The sequence below is a fragment of the Alosa pseudoharengus genome, unplaced genomic scaffold, assembly GCF_046254945.1.
Source record: "Alosa pseudoharengus isolate Yale_2024_CS ecotype anadromous, Long Island Sound unplaced genomic scaffold, YU_APseudo_1.1 YU_APseudo_1.1_scf_3, whole genome shotgun sequence".
NCBI lineage: Eukaryota > Metazoa > Chordata > Actinopteri > Clupeiformes > Clupeidae > Alosa > Alosa pseudoharengus.
The window spans coordinates 33,232,116-33,247,815 of record NW_027468718.1 but is presented as its reverse complement, the minus strand read 5'-3'; the positions used below and the strand labels follow the sequence as shown (position 1 = coordinate 33,247,815).

General features: G+C 40.9%; 2 protein-coding genes and 1 long non-coding RNA gene across 3 annotated transcripts in view; 2 read left to right on the top strand and 1 right to left on the bottom strand.

The window, feature by feature from the left end:
• LOC143099926 (E3 ubiquitin-protein ligase TRIM35-like) overlaps positions 1–15,700 on the bottom strand; it is a 491,084-nt gene that overhangs the window by 394,515 nt on the left and 80,869 nt on the right. The gene's annotated exons all lie outside the window — the stretch shown is intronic.
• LOC143100692 (uncharacterized) lies at positions 3,118–5,259 on the top strand. The gene is made up of 3 exons (XR_012981920.1): positions 3,118–3,153; positions 3,237–3,355; positions 3,957–5,259. It is a non-coding gene; the product is annotated as an uncharacterized LOC143100692 (long non-coding RNA).
• LOC143100678 (nuclear factor 7, brain-like) lies at positions 6,836–10,803 on the top strand. The gene is made up of 6 exons (XM_076264076.1): positions 6,836–7,419; positions 7,841–7,936; positions 8,084–8,314; positions 9,270–9,292; positions 9,378–9,496; positions 9,631–10,803. The coding sequence occupies exons 1-6, from the start codon at positions 7,021–7,023 to the stop codon at positions 10,188–10,190; spliced, it is 1,428 nt and encodes a 475-aa protein (XP_076120191.1). The 5' UTR covers positions 6,836–7,020; the 3' UTR covers positions 10,191–10,803.

Below are 15,700 nucleotides of genomic sequence, written 5' to 3'. Positions count from 1 at the left end.
ACACACACATACACACACACACACACACACACAAACACACACACAAGTTATCACATTTCTTTGCTTTTTCCAAAGAAAATATATTGTATATTTGATTGTTATATTGTATATGTGTGTGTGTGTTCGGGGGCAGTTGGTCATGTGTATTCATAGGCTTATAGACCCTGTCAACTGCAAAAACAAACATGTGCGTTCCTTAGGCATTTCCGGAGGTATAGAGAACATTGAGCTAATGGTAACTTGGGGACAAAAGACAAGTTTTATGTTTGCAAATCCTTTAGGAATGGATTGAATATTTCTATGTATAGGCCTATACTAAGGCAATGATCAGATGATGTTCAGTAAGCTAATGAGTGTTCATACCTTGAGGACAGTGTGAATAAATGGCGAATAAGTGTTGCATTTTGATAGGTTGTGTTTGAAAAACAAAATCAAGTTACTTCCTGTTAGAATTTTTGTGTGTGAGTTAGAATATTGTGTGTGATCTTTTGCAAAAGTGTTTCATGAAATTGAAAACTAAGTCAAAGGCTGAGAAATAGTGTACGGTTTTGCCGATTTTGTGTGGGGTTATGATGTTTCAGTGACATGTTTAAAAGATTTAAATGCAACTAGCATTCCTTTAGAAGAAGGGAGGATCTGCACCACACAAGCCCTCTGTCCACATCTCAGACACTGCTCCAGTCACCACCAACTCTGCATCGCCATCTAGCGGTGTTCACTGGAACAGCACCCACACTAGACCACCGCGCTGTGTGCGTTCCAATTCACATACTACTTACATACCTAATATGAGTGCACAAGTCAATGCACTATATATTAAAAGGATATAGGAAAAGGATATTAAAAGGAATCAGCTGGTGATATACATATATATATATATTCTTTTAATGTCTTGGGAGACTTGGTTTCCAGCTTGATGGAGGCCTAATCGGCTGATCTTTGTAGACCAACAGCTCCCTCTGGTAAAACCTTCCCCTTCTAGGAGATCTAGATATCTTCTAGGATAGTAGCCTGACGAGCCAGACCCACATTAAAATGTAGGGTCTGGGCACTCATCGTTCGCAGTGCTCAGTCCGAGGGGCGAGATAATCGGTTGTCTTTCAAATTCCCTCTGCACGCAATAGGACAGCGCTATGAGTCCCATGCGTTTTCCCACCAGCGGAGCTAGTTGGCTAGTTCAAACTTTTGCCCACTTAAAAAAAGCTTAACTCGTGTCAGACGTCTGTTCGCCAACAGCAACATCCATCTTCTTTGTTTTTTAAGGTAGCAGGGAATTCAAGCCAAACCGTTGCAACTCTGCCATGAATCATTATGTTAAGCCTGCCTAACGACTCTATACACGATTTGATTGGCCTGATAGAAGTTTAATTTTTTGAGCTCACAAGCCAACGGAGAGTTGCTAGACTAGCCCTGGCAGCAAATGTAATTTGCTGTCGCTATATAGGGTGCGTCTAGATTTCTAGGCTACAAGGATAGTCCTTGATTTTGGAAAATGATTATTCAAATTTGAGCTTAACAGCCAATCAATTGCACCCATTTTTCCCATGTTCCTGTATTTATGTTGCAGGTAGATGTGGCCTCTGTGCCTTTAATCTATCAAAGATGTTTCGCCCGATCTCTGCAATTTGTTGTAAACTGTAAACTGTGCATTGTCTCTCAGAATATGATTCTCCTCTCACAGCACAAAGGGGAGTTATTGAAAATTGTTCAGAAATGACGGTCCTCATCACAGCAAAGTTGAAGCAACATCCATCTGAAAACACTGTGTTGACCAGTACCTCATGCAGTGGATTGGAGGTGTTAATGCTAGAGTTTTTGCATCATTCAATTCAACAACCATCTCTGGGCTTAAGTTCCAAGCACAGAGCCAACTCTTTTAACGCCAGCTCTCTGCAGAACTTTCTTCACCTAATTGAGTGTCAATGGCCGCAAATTTCAGACTAGTGGTGACCAAAGAATGTCATTGATTGATTGATAGATTGATTGAGAATATTGATCCTGTGTAGAAATGACTGGCCTCAAAGATAAATCGAGCTCCGCAGAGAATGTGCTGGAGATGAAAAACACATCAGGATTGAGATCATAACTTAAAGATAAAGAATAAAGATGCAGTAGTTTTATCACACTTGATGAATATGAACAGAAAAGCTTATGTATAAAACTATTTCATCAATTCAACCGATTCCGGTAACACTTTACTTGACAGTATCGACATAAGAGTGATGTAGCAGTGAAAAACTTTGTCTATTATTTAATTTAATTTTTGTGCTGAATTTCATCAAATCAATGCACATTATTATTGATTGTATAGAAATTACTATTATTATTATCTTGTGCTAAGTGCTGCGCGATGTTGCTAAGCAACCAGTGTTTACAGCATTCCTCAGTTGCAAAGTGGATACCAAAGATTCTAGCGCGCGCTCTAGAATCTTTGGTGGATACTGTAAGGGGTAAGTCGCTATTATTTTCCTCCGATAGAAACTTATTTAAAAGTGCTGTTCTTGAATAGAAATCACCTGAAAACAATGTCATGATCTTTTATAAGTATGATTTAATCACTTGTAACCTTGTTTTAGCGAATGTGTAAGAGAAACCAATAACTTTAGCGTTCATAGTGTCTTAATAGACTGAGTACAGTTGAGATGTGTACAGTTGGCACCTTAAATGCCAAGACCTTAAATATCTTGCTTGCACAGCAAGCCCAAGTTGTGATTTTTGCTATGTACATGCATACTAGTGCCTTCTTAACTAACTAACTAACTAACTAAACTAACTAACTAGACCTGCTTGGCTGTATTATACCAACATCACACAGTGCCACCCCACATCCCTTTCTGCTATTGCCAATAGTGAATCCCATGCTTAAAGACCAAAACTAAGAAGGAAGGGTAAAAGAAAAACAAGAAACAAAGCACATAACAATAGCCACTACCTTCCATGGTGCCACATGTGTGAGTGTGTGTGCATGCATGTGTGTGTGTGTGTGTGTGTGTGTGCGTGTGCATGCAGGCATCATGTGTGCTTGTGTGTGTTTTCTTACATGCGTGAGTGCAGTTTATATAACGACAAATTATCATGCCAAAGAAATGTTAACACATTCTCTCTCTTGTCTTCCATTGTTAATTTCCAGAACTACAAGAGCACAGTGGAAAGGTGAGTGATCTGCCTCCTGTCTCTCTTATCTGTGTTTCTGAGCACAAACCCACAGCAGCACTGACTCCTGAATGTTATTCCAGAGCCCAGTGCACACTGCAGGATCCAGAGAAGGTTTCTGGAGCTCTGATCAATGTGGCAAAGCACCTGGGCAACCTGAAGTTCAGAGTCTGGGAGAACATGCAGGAGATTATTCAATACAGTGGGTAAAACATGCGATTCGTCATCTCGCATTTATCTCTTTTTCTCTCTTTCTCTCTTTCTCTCCCCCACCCTGTCCCACACCGAGTAAACTCTTGTATAACTTTCATGTGCTCACGACTTTAGATTTTGTTTTGCTCATGTTATGTCCCCTTAGGGGCTCCGTACGATTGGAAATGTAGTCAGAGTCATTTGAAATTCCAATTGAGACATTACTTCTCCTGCAATTACACTTGGTAACAATAATTAAACTTTCTGTGCCATCTGTTTACATGGGGTATGTTCTATTCTGACCAGGCTTCCGATCAAGCGCTTTACAATCTTTGATTGGAATCACAGTTGTTGCTTACTTTTCCTTGAGAATCCGATGCATGCAATCCGAATGACCGCATACATGGCTGTTCAATTGGAATAGGAACAGAATACACCACCTCTTTCATTCTGATTAAAATTCTGATGAGATCGGCAGTTTTATTCGATCAACGTATTTACATGTGTAATTTCGTATTCAATTGAGCTGTTATTCCAATTCTAATCGGAATAAAAGTGTCAATGTAAACCCACCTAGTGTTCAGCTCATGTATGGGCCTTTCTCTCTGCAGCTCCTGTGACTCTGGATCCCAACACAGCAGCTGACTCTCTCATCCTGTCTGAGGATCTGACCAGTGTGATATTCAGTAATGAGAGACAGCAGCTTCCAGATAACATTTGATAAGTATACTGTTCCTGTGTCCTGGGCTCTGAAGGCTTTAACTCAGGGGCTCACTGCTGGGAAGTGGAGGTTGGGGAGAACACACGGTGGGCTATGGGTGTGATGACAGAGTCTTTCCAGAGGAAGGGAGATTTTAGCTCCATGAGAGGATGGTGGTATGTGTTTTATGAAGATGGTAAATATAGATCTCATGCTCCTCCACGGTCCTCCACTCTTCTCAAAGTGAACCGAAAACCCCAGAGGATCAGAGTGACTGCTTGACTGGGAGAAAGGAAAGATGTCATTCTATGATCTTGATAATAACACACATCTGCACACTTTCACACACACTTTCACTGAGACAGTGTTCCCATTCTTCAGTACTCATTCTCCTTTAAGGGTTTTAGCAGTTAAAACTACAGTGGCAGTAGAGCAGTTAAAGTTGATGGTGTCAGGTGAGAGTATTAGATTCAGAACTTATGATTATTACAGTATATTCATAAATACATATGTCCTGATGTTTCTGTTATGTGCTCTTCCACATATGAGATGACTGTTGTTTTTTCATTCTGTTCCTGTACTGTTGCTGTGTATATCTGTGTGTGACTATGTGTTTAGAGATAAGAGGAATATTATGGTTTTGCAGTGTTTCACTGTTATGCAAGGGTGCAGCCCTGTTTCAGTAGATATCTGCTCCGGATTGCCAGGTTGGCACTATTCAGAGTCTGATTGAGTGTGGTCCACATAAAACTGGATGATCAATGCCATCTCCAGTCAGCCTGGAAGGATACTTAAACCTTAAAACTATTTTCTTGTCTAGTTAGAGCAGCTGGTGGATCGTTAGGTCATGCTAAATAAAGTGATTGGCGTTTACTCTGCATTTACATGAAACAAGCATTTAATAATTTAGAAGCTCCTAGTTGTATTGCCGCCATGGAAACTCATTTGTTTGGGTGGATTTTTCAATCGATCAGATTAGGGACTGTTTGTTATTTATTTAAGGGGCCACCGGAGGAGTTTTGGGAGCGTTAGTCAAAAAAGACGTGACGTGACGAGGAATATTATGGTTTTGCAGTGTTTCACTGTTCTGCAAGGGTGCAGCCCTGTTTCAGTAGATATCTGCTCCGGATTGCCAGGTTGGCACTATTCAAAGTCTGATTGAGTGTGCATGGTCCACATAAAACTGAATGATCAATGCCATCTCCAGTCAGCCTGGAAGGATACTTAAACCTTAAAACTATTTTTTTGTCTAGTTAGAGCAGCTGGTGGATCTTTAGGTCATGCTGTCTCTAATTTGATGTGCATCATTGTTAATAAAAACTCTGTTCCTGATTTTTCCTGACTTGGTCATCATTCATCTGTGGTATCAAAATTACCATCACAGGTCAAAAACGTCTTGGTAAAAAAAGGAAACATAGATTATGATTGTTGAATGTATTGTTCCATGGTTAGTTCCCTTAAAGAGTAAGATGCATGTTGGAAACCTCTAAAAAGCATTGTGTATATAAACTATGAAGGAACTAGATTCTCAGAAAGATAAACTACACCAGCAACAACATGTGATAAAATTGTGAGAAAATAACTTCCGTATCTTTAAACCACTAACCTGAAGTCAGGTAACAGAGGTCAAGTTCAGTGAATGGTGTAATGGATCCTGATACAGACTCAGAGAGGAGATTATAAATAATGAAAACACCTGTGATGGGCCACAGCCCTATAATTATGAGCCATCTAGGCGAGATAGGGGCCAGGGAGAGAACAGGGGAAGGCACAGTGGGCAGAGGAGAGAGGTGATAACGGTGGCTAATGCTGTGTCTGCGTCTATCATTGATATTGTTTAACATCATCTGGGATATGCCATTTCTAGGCTTTTCTCCCCGACATTGCACTGTGCCTAGTTCAGGGGGCATTGCTCCTATCTATTTTGGCCTACCATCAAATGCCTGACCTCTTTAGAAAGCTGAGAGCCTTTCGTTTGTGTGAAGAGGTACAGAGGCTAGAATTTATTTTCTTTCTACCGGGTTTTAAACATCTTTGAACTGACATTTCAGCCCTCTAAGTCACTTGAGGCAGTTGGGAAACACAACTGATCCCTAGCACGAGGTATGCAAAAAAGCTATGCAAAAAAAGCTCAATATAGAAGAAAAGATGAGTAGTTTACACAATTATTTGTAAAGGTCAAATGCGTTTGCAAAATGCCCTATGAAGACTTTTTTTTAAAAGCTGTTTTCGCCATGGGCTATTTCCTACAGTATTTAGCCTACCTCTGTGAGACCTAGGCTACAGCAAGTTTCGATTTTACAAATGAGAGGTGAGGGTCCAGGGTTTTGAGTCCAGTAAATCATGTTTCACAGTGCGCACTAAACCGACACCTACAGGACCATGAGGAAACATTTGGTGTAATGCATTCTAATGGAGGACTTCCTCCATCTGGCCCCTCCCACCTCCCTGACCATGCCCCTTTCTCTCATATGGGACTGAGTGTGTCACCCATGTGTGACTCTAATGAAAGACTGCTATTTCATAGAGAGGATTTCCTCAGTTCCCACACCTCACTGACCAGCTCTCTCACTCTCTCTCTCTCTCTCCTCATACAGAGCTGCATGATTCACAGCTGGGCAGCTCCTGTGGAAAAGGAGAGTAAGCTCCACCCATGTGCTTACACTCAAACTCTGATGAGGAGGAAAACAAGAGAGAGAGAGAGAAAAAGAAAAAGAGAGAGAGCACAGTTAGTTCCCTTCAAGCCCTTCCCACCTACAGTAAATCAGCCCTATACAGGAACTAGTGACGGGGCAGTCTCTTGTTTCTGAAAAGAGTTTCAGAGTTATTTCTCAGCTGGATATGGGTCAAATATGTAAAACAATGTAAACGGTCCTATACACCTATACAGTACATACCCCACATCTGGAAATCAGTGTAAGAAGAGAATACAGAGTAGAAGTAAGATTTATTACGTTTAAAGACGGCAGGAGGAAATGGCTTCCAGACTGTTCTCAGAAGAGGATTTTTCCTGTCCCGTGTGCTGTGACATCTTTAAGGAACCAGTTCTCATGGCTTGTAGTCACAGTGTGTGTAAAATCTGTCTACAAAAGTTCTGGAAAGTCAAAGGATCCAAGGAATGTCCAGTTTGTAGAGGCTCTTCAAATGATGATCCTCCTCTTAACCTCCACTTAAGGAACCTGTGTGAGACCTTCTTACAGGAGAGAAGTCAGAGAGCTTCAGCAGGGTCTGAGGTGCTCTGCAGTCTGCACAGTGAGAAACTCAAGCTCTTCTGTCTGGAGGATAAACAGCCTGTGTGTGTGGTGTGCAGAGACTCTAGACTACACAGATATCACAACTTCAGTCCCATCGGTGAAGCAGCTCTGGACTGTAAGGTGAGAGTTCATGGTATGAAACACTTTCAACATACCAATCTGGTGTCACATAGTAAACATCATCTATTAGTATGCGTCATCTAATATCCAATAACTGCATGTGAATCTTTAAATGTATACTGTAAACAAAACCACCATTTTACTAAATGGCAGCATTTACCAATCTTCTATTACTCACATAATCGTATATCCATTGAATACTTGAGAGCTTTGAAAGGTTTAAATAAATAAATTCATTAATTAAATAAGTAAATAAAGATACACGGTTCATAGAGGGCTCCCTGGTGCTAACAGCACCACCTGATAGAGTCTATTCTCTAGAACAGTGCTGTGGCCCACTGTAGTCCAGACGTGCTGAGTTCTGCTGGAGTCTTGAAAATCTTGCAGATACAGCAAGTGAACTAAAATGTATTCTTTGCAGGAAGAGCTCAAGATCAGACTGCAGCCTTTGCATTACAAATTGAAGGTCTTCAATGAAGCTAAACTGGCCTGTGATGAAACTGTGAAACATATTAAGGTTAAGTGCATTAAACATTTTGTTGATTTATCACCCTTTAGTAATTGAGTCCTATGAAATAAGTTGTCTGATTATGGAAAATTTCAAATGATTCTGAAATGTTGGAACCTGTAACAATAACCTGCTTTACGGGATGTGGCCTTACAGACGCAGTCCCAACACACGGAGAAGCAGATCAAGGAGGATTTTAGGAAGCTTCACAAGTTTCTACGAGATGAAGAGGCAGCCAGGATAGCTGCACTGAGGGAGGAAGAGGAGCAGAAGAGTCAGGTGATGAAGGAGAAGATTGTGAAGATGAGCAGAGAGATCTCATCTCTTTCAGACACCATCAGATCCATAGAAGAGCAGATGAGAGCTGATGACATCACATTCCTGCAGGTAAAATACCATTGCTGTAGCATATACTGTATGAACGGTTTTGACACAAACATATATTGTAATATATACAGACTGTAATATTTACAGAGTATTGTATTGCTAGAGAGTATAATCAGTGCATGAATAACTATTTGGTACGGGGCTTTGCATGATGCCTGACTATATGTGCTAGTGATCATTATACCACTCTCATTACACGGCTCTTCATAATGCTGCAGAATGCTCCATTCACTTGAATGGGCCTTCCCAACGTTTGGTGGTCTTCTATTTCTCGATAACAGACTGTTGCTGAGTATAACAGACCGCTATCAAGAAAAATGGGTGTTGTGCTTCTAAATTCACGTCTTTCATATCACTCCCGCAAGTAGTCCGGATACTTCTTGTAATGGAACTTCATTCAAAAGTGAAAGACGGTTGATCAGCTGTGTTCTAAAGAATGTTTGATTCAAGTTTAGCGTGTGTTGTTGAGAACTATTTGTTTCTCAGCAAAAGCCACGATGACGGCAACAAATAAATGTAAAGAGTCATATTGTGTGGAGTTATAATTTTTGGAAAATAAGTCCCTACAGGACGAAACAAGACCTCTCCACTGGAGCGCCGGGGTCCTGTTCGCCCTGTCGGGACTTATTTTCCTATAATGACTGGCATTCTATACATTATCCCTTACATATGTTCCAGTTTCATTTCATTTCAACACGTCAACCATATTTGTATTATACATTCATTATCTTTTGCTGTAGCATACTGATTGGATGTTGAATTTGTCAATCCTGAATCATTTGTTTGTATTGACAAATAATGCTATTTATGGTTTGATTTAAAGACATCTGAATGCAAAGCATAATTTCAAAGTTGACATGATTCCTCCCACTAAGTTGGTTGTGTTGTGTAGAGGAACCTCACTACCAAGCCTCAGGAAAATGTTTAATAACTTTCGCCCATCTTTTCTTGACAGAGCTACAAGAGCACAGTAGTAAGGTGAGTGATCTGCCTCCTGTCTCTCTCTTCACTGTGGTTCTGAACCCAAACCCACAGCAGCACTGACTCCTGAATGTTATTCCAGAGCCCAGTGCATACTGCAGGATCCAGAGAGGATTTCAGGAGCTCTGATAAATGTGGCAAAGCACCTGGGCAACCTGAAGTTCAGAGTCTGGGAGAAGATGAAGGAGATTGTTCAACATAGTAAGGACTAAAACACACAAAGAGCAACAGAGAGAGAGAGAGAGAGAGAGAGAGAGAGAGAGAGAGAGAGAGAGAGAGAGAGAGAGAGAGAAGAGTCTGTAATGTATCTGTATGGTGTATTTCTCTCTCTGCAGCTCCTGTGGTTTTGGATCCCAACACTGCAAGTTCTCGTCTCATTCTGTCCGAGGAGCTGGTCAGTGTGAGACTTAGTGATGAAAAACAGCAGCTTCCTGATAACCTAGAGAGATTTGATGACTGGTACAGTGTGCTGGGCTCTGAAGGCTTTAACTCAGGGACTCACTGCTGGGATGTGGAGGTTGGGGAGAACACGTGGTGGCATGTGGGTGTGATGGAAGAGTCCCTCCAGAGGAAGGGTTACTATTTCTCTGAGATTGAAAGTTGGTACGTGGAGTATGAGGGTGGAGAATACAGAGTGCAGTCTCCACCACAGCCCTCCACTCTCCTCACAGTGCAGCAGAAACTCCAGAAGATCAGAGTGCAGCTGGACTGGGACAGAGGAGAGCTGTCATTCTCTGACCCTGATAATAACACAAACCTACACACTCTTACACACATTTTCACTGAGATCGTGTTTCCCTATTTGAATATTGGCTGTGGTTTCTCTCCTCTGAGGATCTTACCAGTGAACACTTCAGTAACTGTACAGCACAATTATGTCAGGACCCAAAAGTAAGTATGTCAAGAAACACATACAAATGCAAAACCTGGACCCTCTGTAACTGATACACACACACACACACACGCATGCATGCACGCATGCACGCACACACGCACACACACACACACACACACACACACACACACACACACGCACACACGCGCGCACACACACACACACACACACACACACACACACACACACACACACACATATGAAACACAAGTAAACACACACATAAATAAAGATGCAATATAAAAGACGGACTATGTATTACTCAGAATAACATAATACATAGATGCCCAAAATGCCCGACCACAGGGCTCGATAGTTGGTAGTTTGACTATGCCCAATCTGTTAGAATGGCAGGACAACTACTTCACATATTCCCTCTTGCCCAACTAAGGACAGCAATAGATCTACAAGGAACAATAGTACTCACCCGAATGGACATTTGATCAGTTAGCTGAAAGCATCTGAGAAAAGTTTGGTCTCGAGTCTAGATTTAAAACTGGCTCCAGTTGGGGCAACTTTGATCTCATCTGTAAGTTGGTTCCAGAGCTGAACTGCATAGCAACTAAACGCTGCTTCACCATGTTTAGTTCAAACAGTAGGTTTTACTAACAAGTATTTCTCCTGAGACCTGAGAGGTCTGGAAGGTGTGTACTGCTGAAGCATGTCTGCTAGGTAATTTGGTCCCATTCCATTTAGTGATTTATAAACAAGCAGAAGCGCTTTAAAGTAAATTCTGTGACTTACTGGAAGCCAACGCAGGGACTTAAATATTGGAGTAATGTGGTCAATTCCTTTAGTTTTCCTGATAACCCTAGACCAGGGGTGGGCAACTCATTTCCCCAAGGTGCCACATGACAAACTGGGACTGTTGAGGAGGGCCGGACCCAAAATACCGAACTCAAGTCTGAACTCAATTCTGTTCAATTCTATTCTGTTCTTGTATAACATTAAGTAAATCATATGGTTTTGTTTACTAGTCGTAAGAACAGATGAAAATGTGAGGGAGACAAAGGAAAAACAGCAATATTTAATATATGTCCACTATTCAATCATTCTCGAAAATGATTTTTTGACCTTGACATTTTTTTTTCATTTTTCAAAGACTGATATAAAAAAGTACTGTGAAGAAGTCAGTACAACCGATAGGCCTGTGCCACCATTTCATCAACACTCAGCAATATTTCATCATTAAATCATTACCATCATTAACTCTATGCAGAATTAGACTACGAAAATAGTAGGCTGTCATTAGTTAATCAACATGCACAAAGAAAACTATTTTAAAAATGTAGGCTATGTTCATGCTTTAACTTTATGCACATAACTGTGATTGGTCAACTCGCTCTGTGTGTTGAGCCGGCTGCTTCAAGCAACCTGTGGGTAGTAGCATCATACTAGTTCGCTAACATAAGCTTTGCAAAATATTTTGGTTACAATTACGGGGTTATCCGATTGTAAAGTGTCTATCTGCCAGTAACGTTTTGAAATGAACACTTCGTATCGCCAACGAGCAGCAGTAGGAGTTCGTTCTAACAACCTTTGCGGTGGTGAGCGACATAAGAGACACAAAACTTTGAAAGGTTTACGCCGACGTAAAGGCAACTGCATTGTGTCGACGCAGAAGCATAAATTCTATTCACCAGTAGTGTTAATTTCGTCAGACGGGACGAGAGGAAATATGTTCGTCAACAACCTTTTTTTACATGACTAAGACGAGACGACGATGAGACGGCACTAATGTCCTGAAACACTAACTAAGACTATCTTAAGATGCATTATTGTTGACGAAAAAAGACGAGACTAAAATGTTTTGCATGAAATAAAAACTAAGATAAAATCTCTCTTCATTTTCGTCTACAAAATGAGAAGACAGAATATCTAGCTGTTACGTTTTCAAAAATTTCTGAATGAGTTCATGCTCCTGTAGGCTGTAGGCTTTCTGATTACGCTCAAATGGTAATCAGAAATAATTTGTTATAAAAAAAAAAGACTAAAATGTTTTGACTAAAACTGACTAAGACTAAGATACCTTTAGTTTTCATTTGACTAAAACTAGACTAAAATGACGAGACTTTTAGTCGACTAAAACTTGACTAATGATATTTGAATGACTAAATATGACAAAGACTAAAAAGGACATTTCGTCACAAGACTAAGACTAAGACTAAATTAAAAATAGGTGACAAAATTAACACTATTCACCAGCACATCAGTGAGGGTGTTTACGTCGTAGGCTATGCATCCACGCACAAATGTATGGGCGTACAAATAGCAGTCGCTTTCAAAATAAAAACAACGATATTGATTTGCATGCATTATCTCTATGCTAGGCTCTTGACTGTTGTTCTTTCACGGACCTTACGCGGGCCGGTCAAGGAAAGCCCACGGGCCGGATGTGGCCCGCGGGCCGTATGTTGCCCATGTATGCCCTAGACGATGCATTTTGCATCTTCTGAAGTTGTTTGATAGTCTTTTAAGGACAAATGGAGATATATTGATGGTACATTGTGAAACACTTGTTAGTTGCCTGAGGAAGAGCCAGGGGCTCGAAACGTTGCACGCATAATAAAAAACCTTCCATGGGAGCTATATGGTGTGCGGATCACTCTCTTTTACTTTTGGAGTTTTTCCTCTGATCCAGCACCCATCCCAAACGGTGAAAAGGGATGTGCGCGGTCACACGTCTACTACAAGTCTTTAGGAAGACCTGTGAAAAGCCCATTGCAGTAGTCCTCTAAGGCAAAAGTAAGGCAATGTTTTTGAGGTGGTAAAAAGATGATTTAGTTATTGCTTTCATGTGGCTGTTTAAATTTAGATCACTGTCAATTATGACACCAATATTTTTAACAGTATCCTTTGCTTTCAACACTTTTGTGTCAAGGAGAGTGGCAATCCTAAGTCTTTCCTCCTTTTTATCAAATATAATTACTTCAGTTTTTTCTTTGTTCAGCTGAAGAAAATGTTGAGACATCCAGGTGTTGATTTGTTCTGTACACTGACAGAGATTCAAGGGGACCATAGTGATTTGGCGACAGAGCTAAGTAAGTTTGTGTGTCATCTGCATAGCTATGATATGAAATCAAATTATTTTGGATGATTTGTCCAAGTGGGAGCATAGGTTGAATAATAGTGGCCCCAAGATCGACCACTGGGGAACACCACAGGGATGTTGGTGTTGAGGTACAGTTTCCGATGGCAACAAAGAAGCTCCTTTCTTGTAGATATGATTTGAGCCAGTTGATAACTATGCATGTAAATCTAACCAACACTTTAAAAAAAATAGAGGTTGACAGAACTCAGATTTTCTAAGCAACGTGTTGCATTTGGTTTTTTGACTTTTCCTTACTTAAAGTGTAACTCCAACGAAAATTGACCCCAGGGACTTTTGCTGCATTAAAGCATCAAATAAGCCGTGGAGACAGTATTTTTCGTTGATCAACCACTACAGAGCTTGCTCCGGTATACGCTATAGCCCCAAATCGCAAACAGTGGATAGGGCCATGAGCGAAACGCTTCCCAAATAGCATTGTTAACCAGTAATACAGCTCACAAAAGCACCAAAACTTGTCAGTAGCTTGCTCAGGGTCTCTACATAAAACAAATCACCAACAATGTAGTTACGAACCCGGAGTTTATTACAGAAGACTGTTAAGAACACTTACCAACTGTCTCCCTACCAGCTCCTGGTTGATTTTACAAAAAAATTGAGTTCTGCCCACTCAAGTTTTTGGAGTGTTACATAGAAATTTTGAGTTCTACCAACACAGGTTTTTCAGTTTCACCTTTAATTTCTGAGTTCTACCAACTTAGTTTTATGAGTTTTATGAGTTTGAGATATAGATGTTGTTCCCAGAATGCCATAGCTCCAGTCAACATATTCTTAAAGATATATAAAGTCTTACTGAAATATAATCTTGTAATAAAATACAACTCAGTGACACTAAAGGCTATACTGTTCTACTGTTGTCATATTGTCATGTAATTGTTTATTGGTGCCACAAACCATCAAGTAGATGATCATCCACACCAACTTAATCCTGTGCATAGGGCTTATAGAATTGCTTGTGCTAGTGGCAGGAACACAACTTGTTCACAACTTAGTTGTGCAGTGATGTTGAGAGTATAAACTTCCTTTTTACAATATAAGGTCCAAGAATCTTCATTTTATAAGGCGAAGATCAAATCCATCCTGCTGGGGTTTAGTACAATTCTAAGGGCCCAGTAATGACAGGGGCCCCGGGAGAGTCCCCTCCCCGATAATACTATACTATTGGGGGGCCCACAATTACTGTCGGTCATACGGCCCAAATTCTCCAGCAGCGCCACCACAGACACATAATGCAAGTAACCATTTAGTGTTGAACTTTGTGACACCACCAAGGGGGCAGATCAATAATATCAACATAAAAGCAGACCACAGGCAACAGACAACAACAGGACAACTAAACCCTCCAACAACCCCACACAACAACAATACACACACCACGCTTCTGTATTGTATAAAATAGCAAAGTGCAGTATCTACAGTATAGTACCAATATCAATAGTAAAGTGCAATATTATCAGTGACATTGTAATATACCAAAGTGCAGCATTATCACACAGAAAGGATCTAATTATTTTCCCTATAACTTATTCAACAGTGTATTACTGGTAGGTACGAATGATTTGTGAGCCTGGTTGGTTTGAAAGGACAGCACCCTATACCTTCTGCCTGATGCAGCACCTGATATGCCTGGAATAGGGGATGGAACCCCTCACCGCAAATTGCTTGATGGTACTTTGAATAGTACTCAGAATAGCATGTATGGGTTTGGGTGCAGTAGTCTTACAACTGTCTCATTCTACTTTACCTGTTCATCTCACCTGTATAACCAAAGATCAACAGACACCCAACAGTCCAACGAGGAGACCACAGGATTAGAGTACACATGGGACAGATGAGAGCTGTCATTCTCTGACCCTGATTTAAACCCTGTGTCTATCTACACCCTCTCAGAGACATGTTCGCTGAGAGACAGTTCCCATACTCTGGGCTGTAATCTCTCTCCTCCGTGAATCTCTCAGTGAAGGCTTCTGTAAGAGTACATAGAGCTGATCGTGTCTGTATGAAGCATGACTGACCTGCAGAGAGAAAAAAGAAAACTAAACAGACAAGTGTATCCTGCCTTTGTTCCCCGCGATACAAACGGTAAAAGTAACGTGTATCTTTGCTCATTGCCAGAGTCTCTTGCAGAGACAATTCAAATTGTGCTCCCGCGAGGACTCTGGACTTCCAGGGTATTATATCACTGTTTTGGACCTCAAAGATCATCCCAGCAAGACACACTACCAACAGGACCACTGTACACATGGAGCAAACACAACTGAAACAGTAAGCCACCCAACATGGAGCAGACAAAAGTAGTATGTTGACATGTTCATATACAATAGCACAGCTGTCTCAATCTGCAACGTCACACATCATATTTACCACAGAAAGTCAACAGGGCCCCCTGCTGACAAGTCTG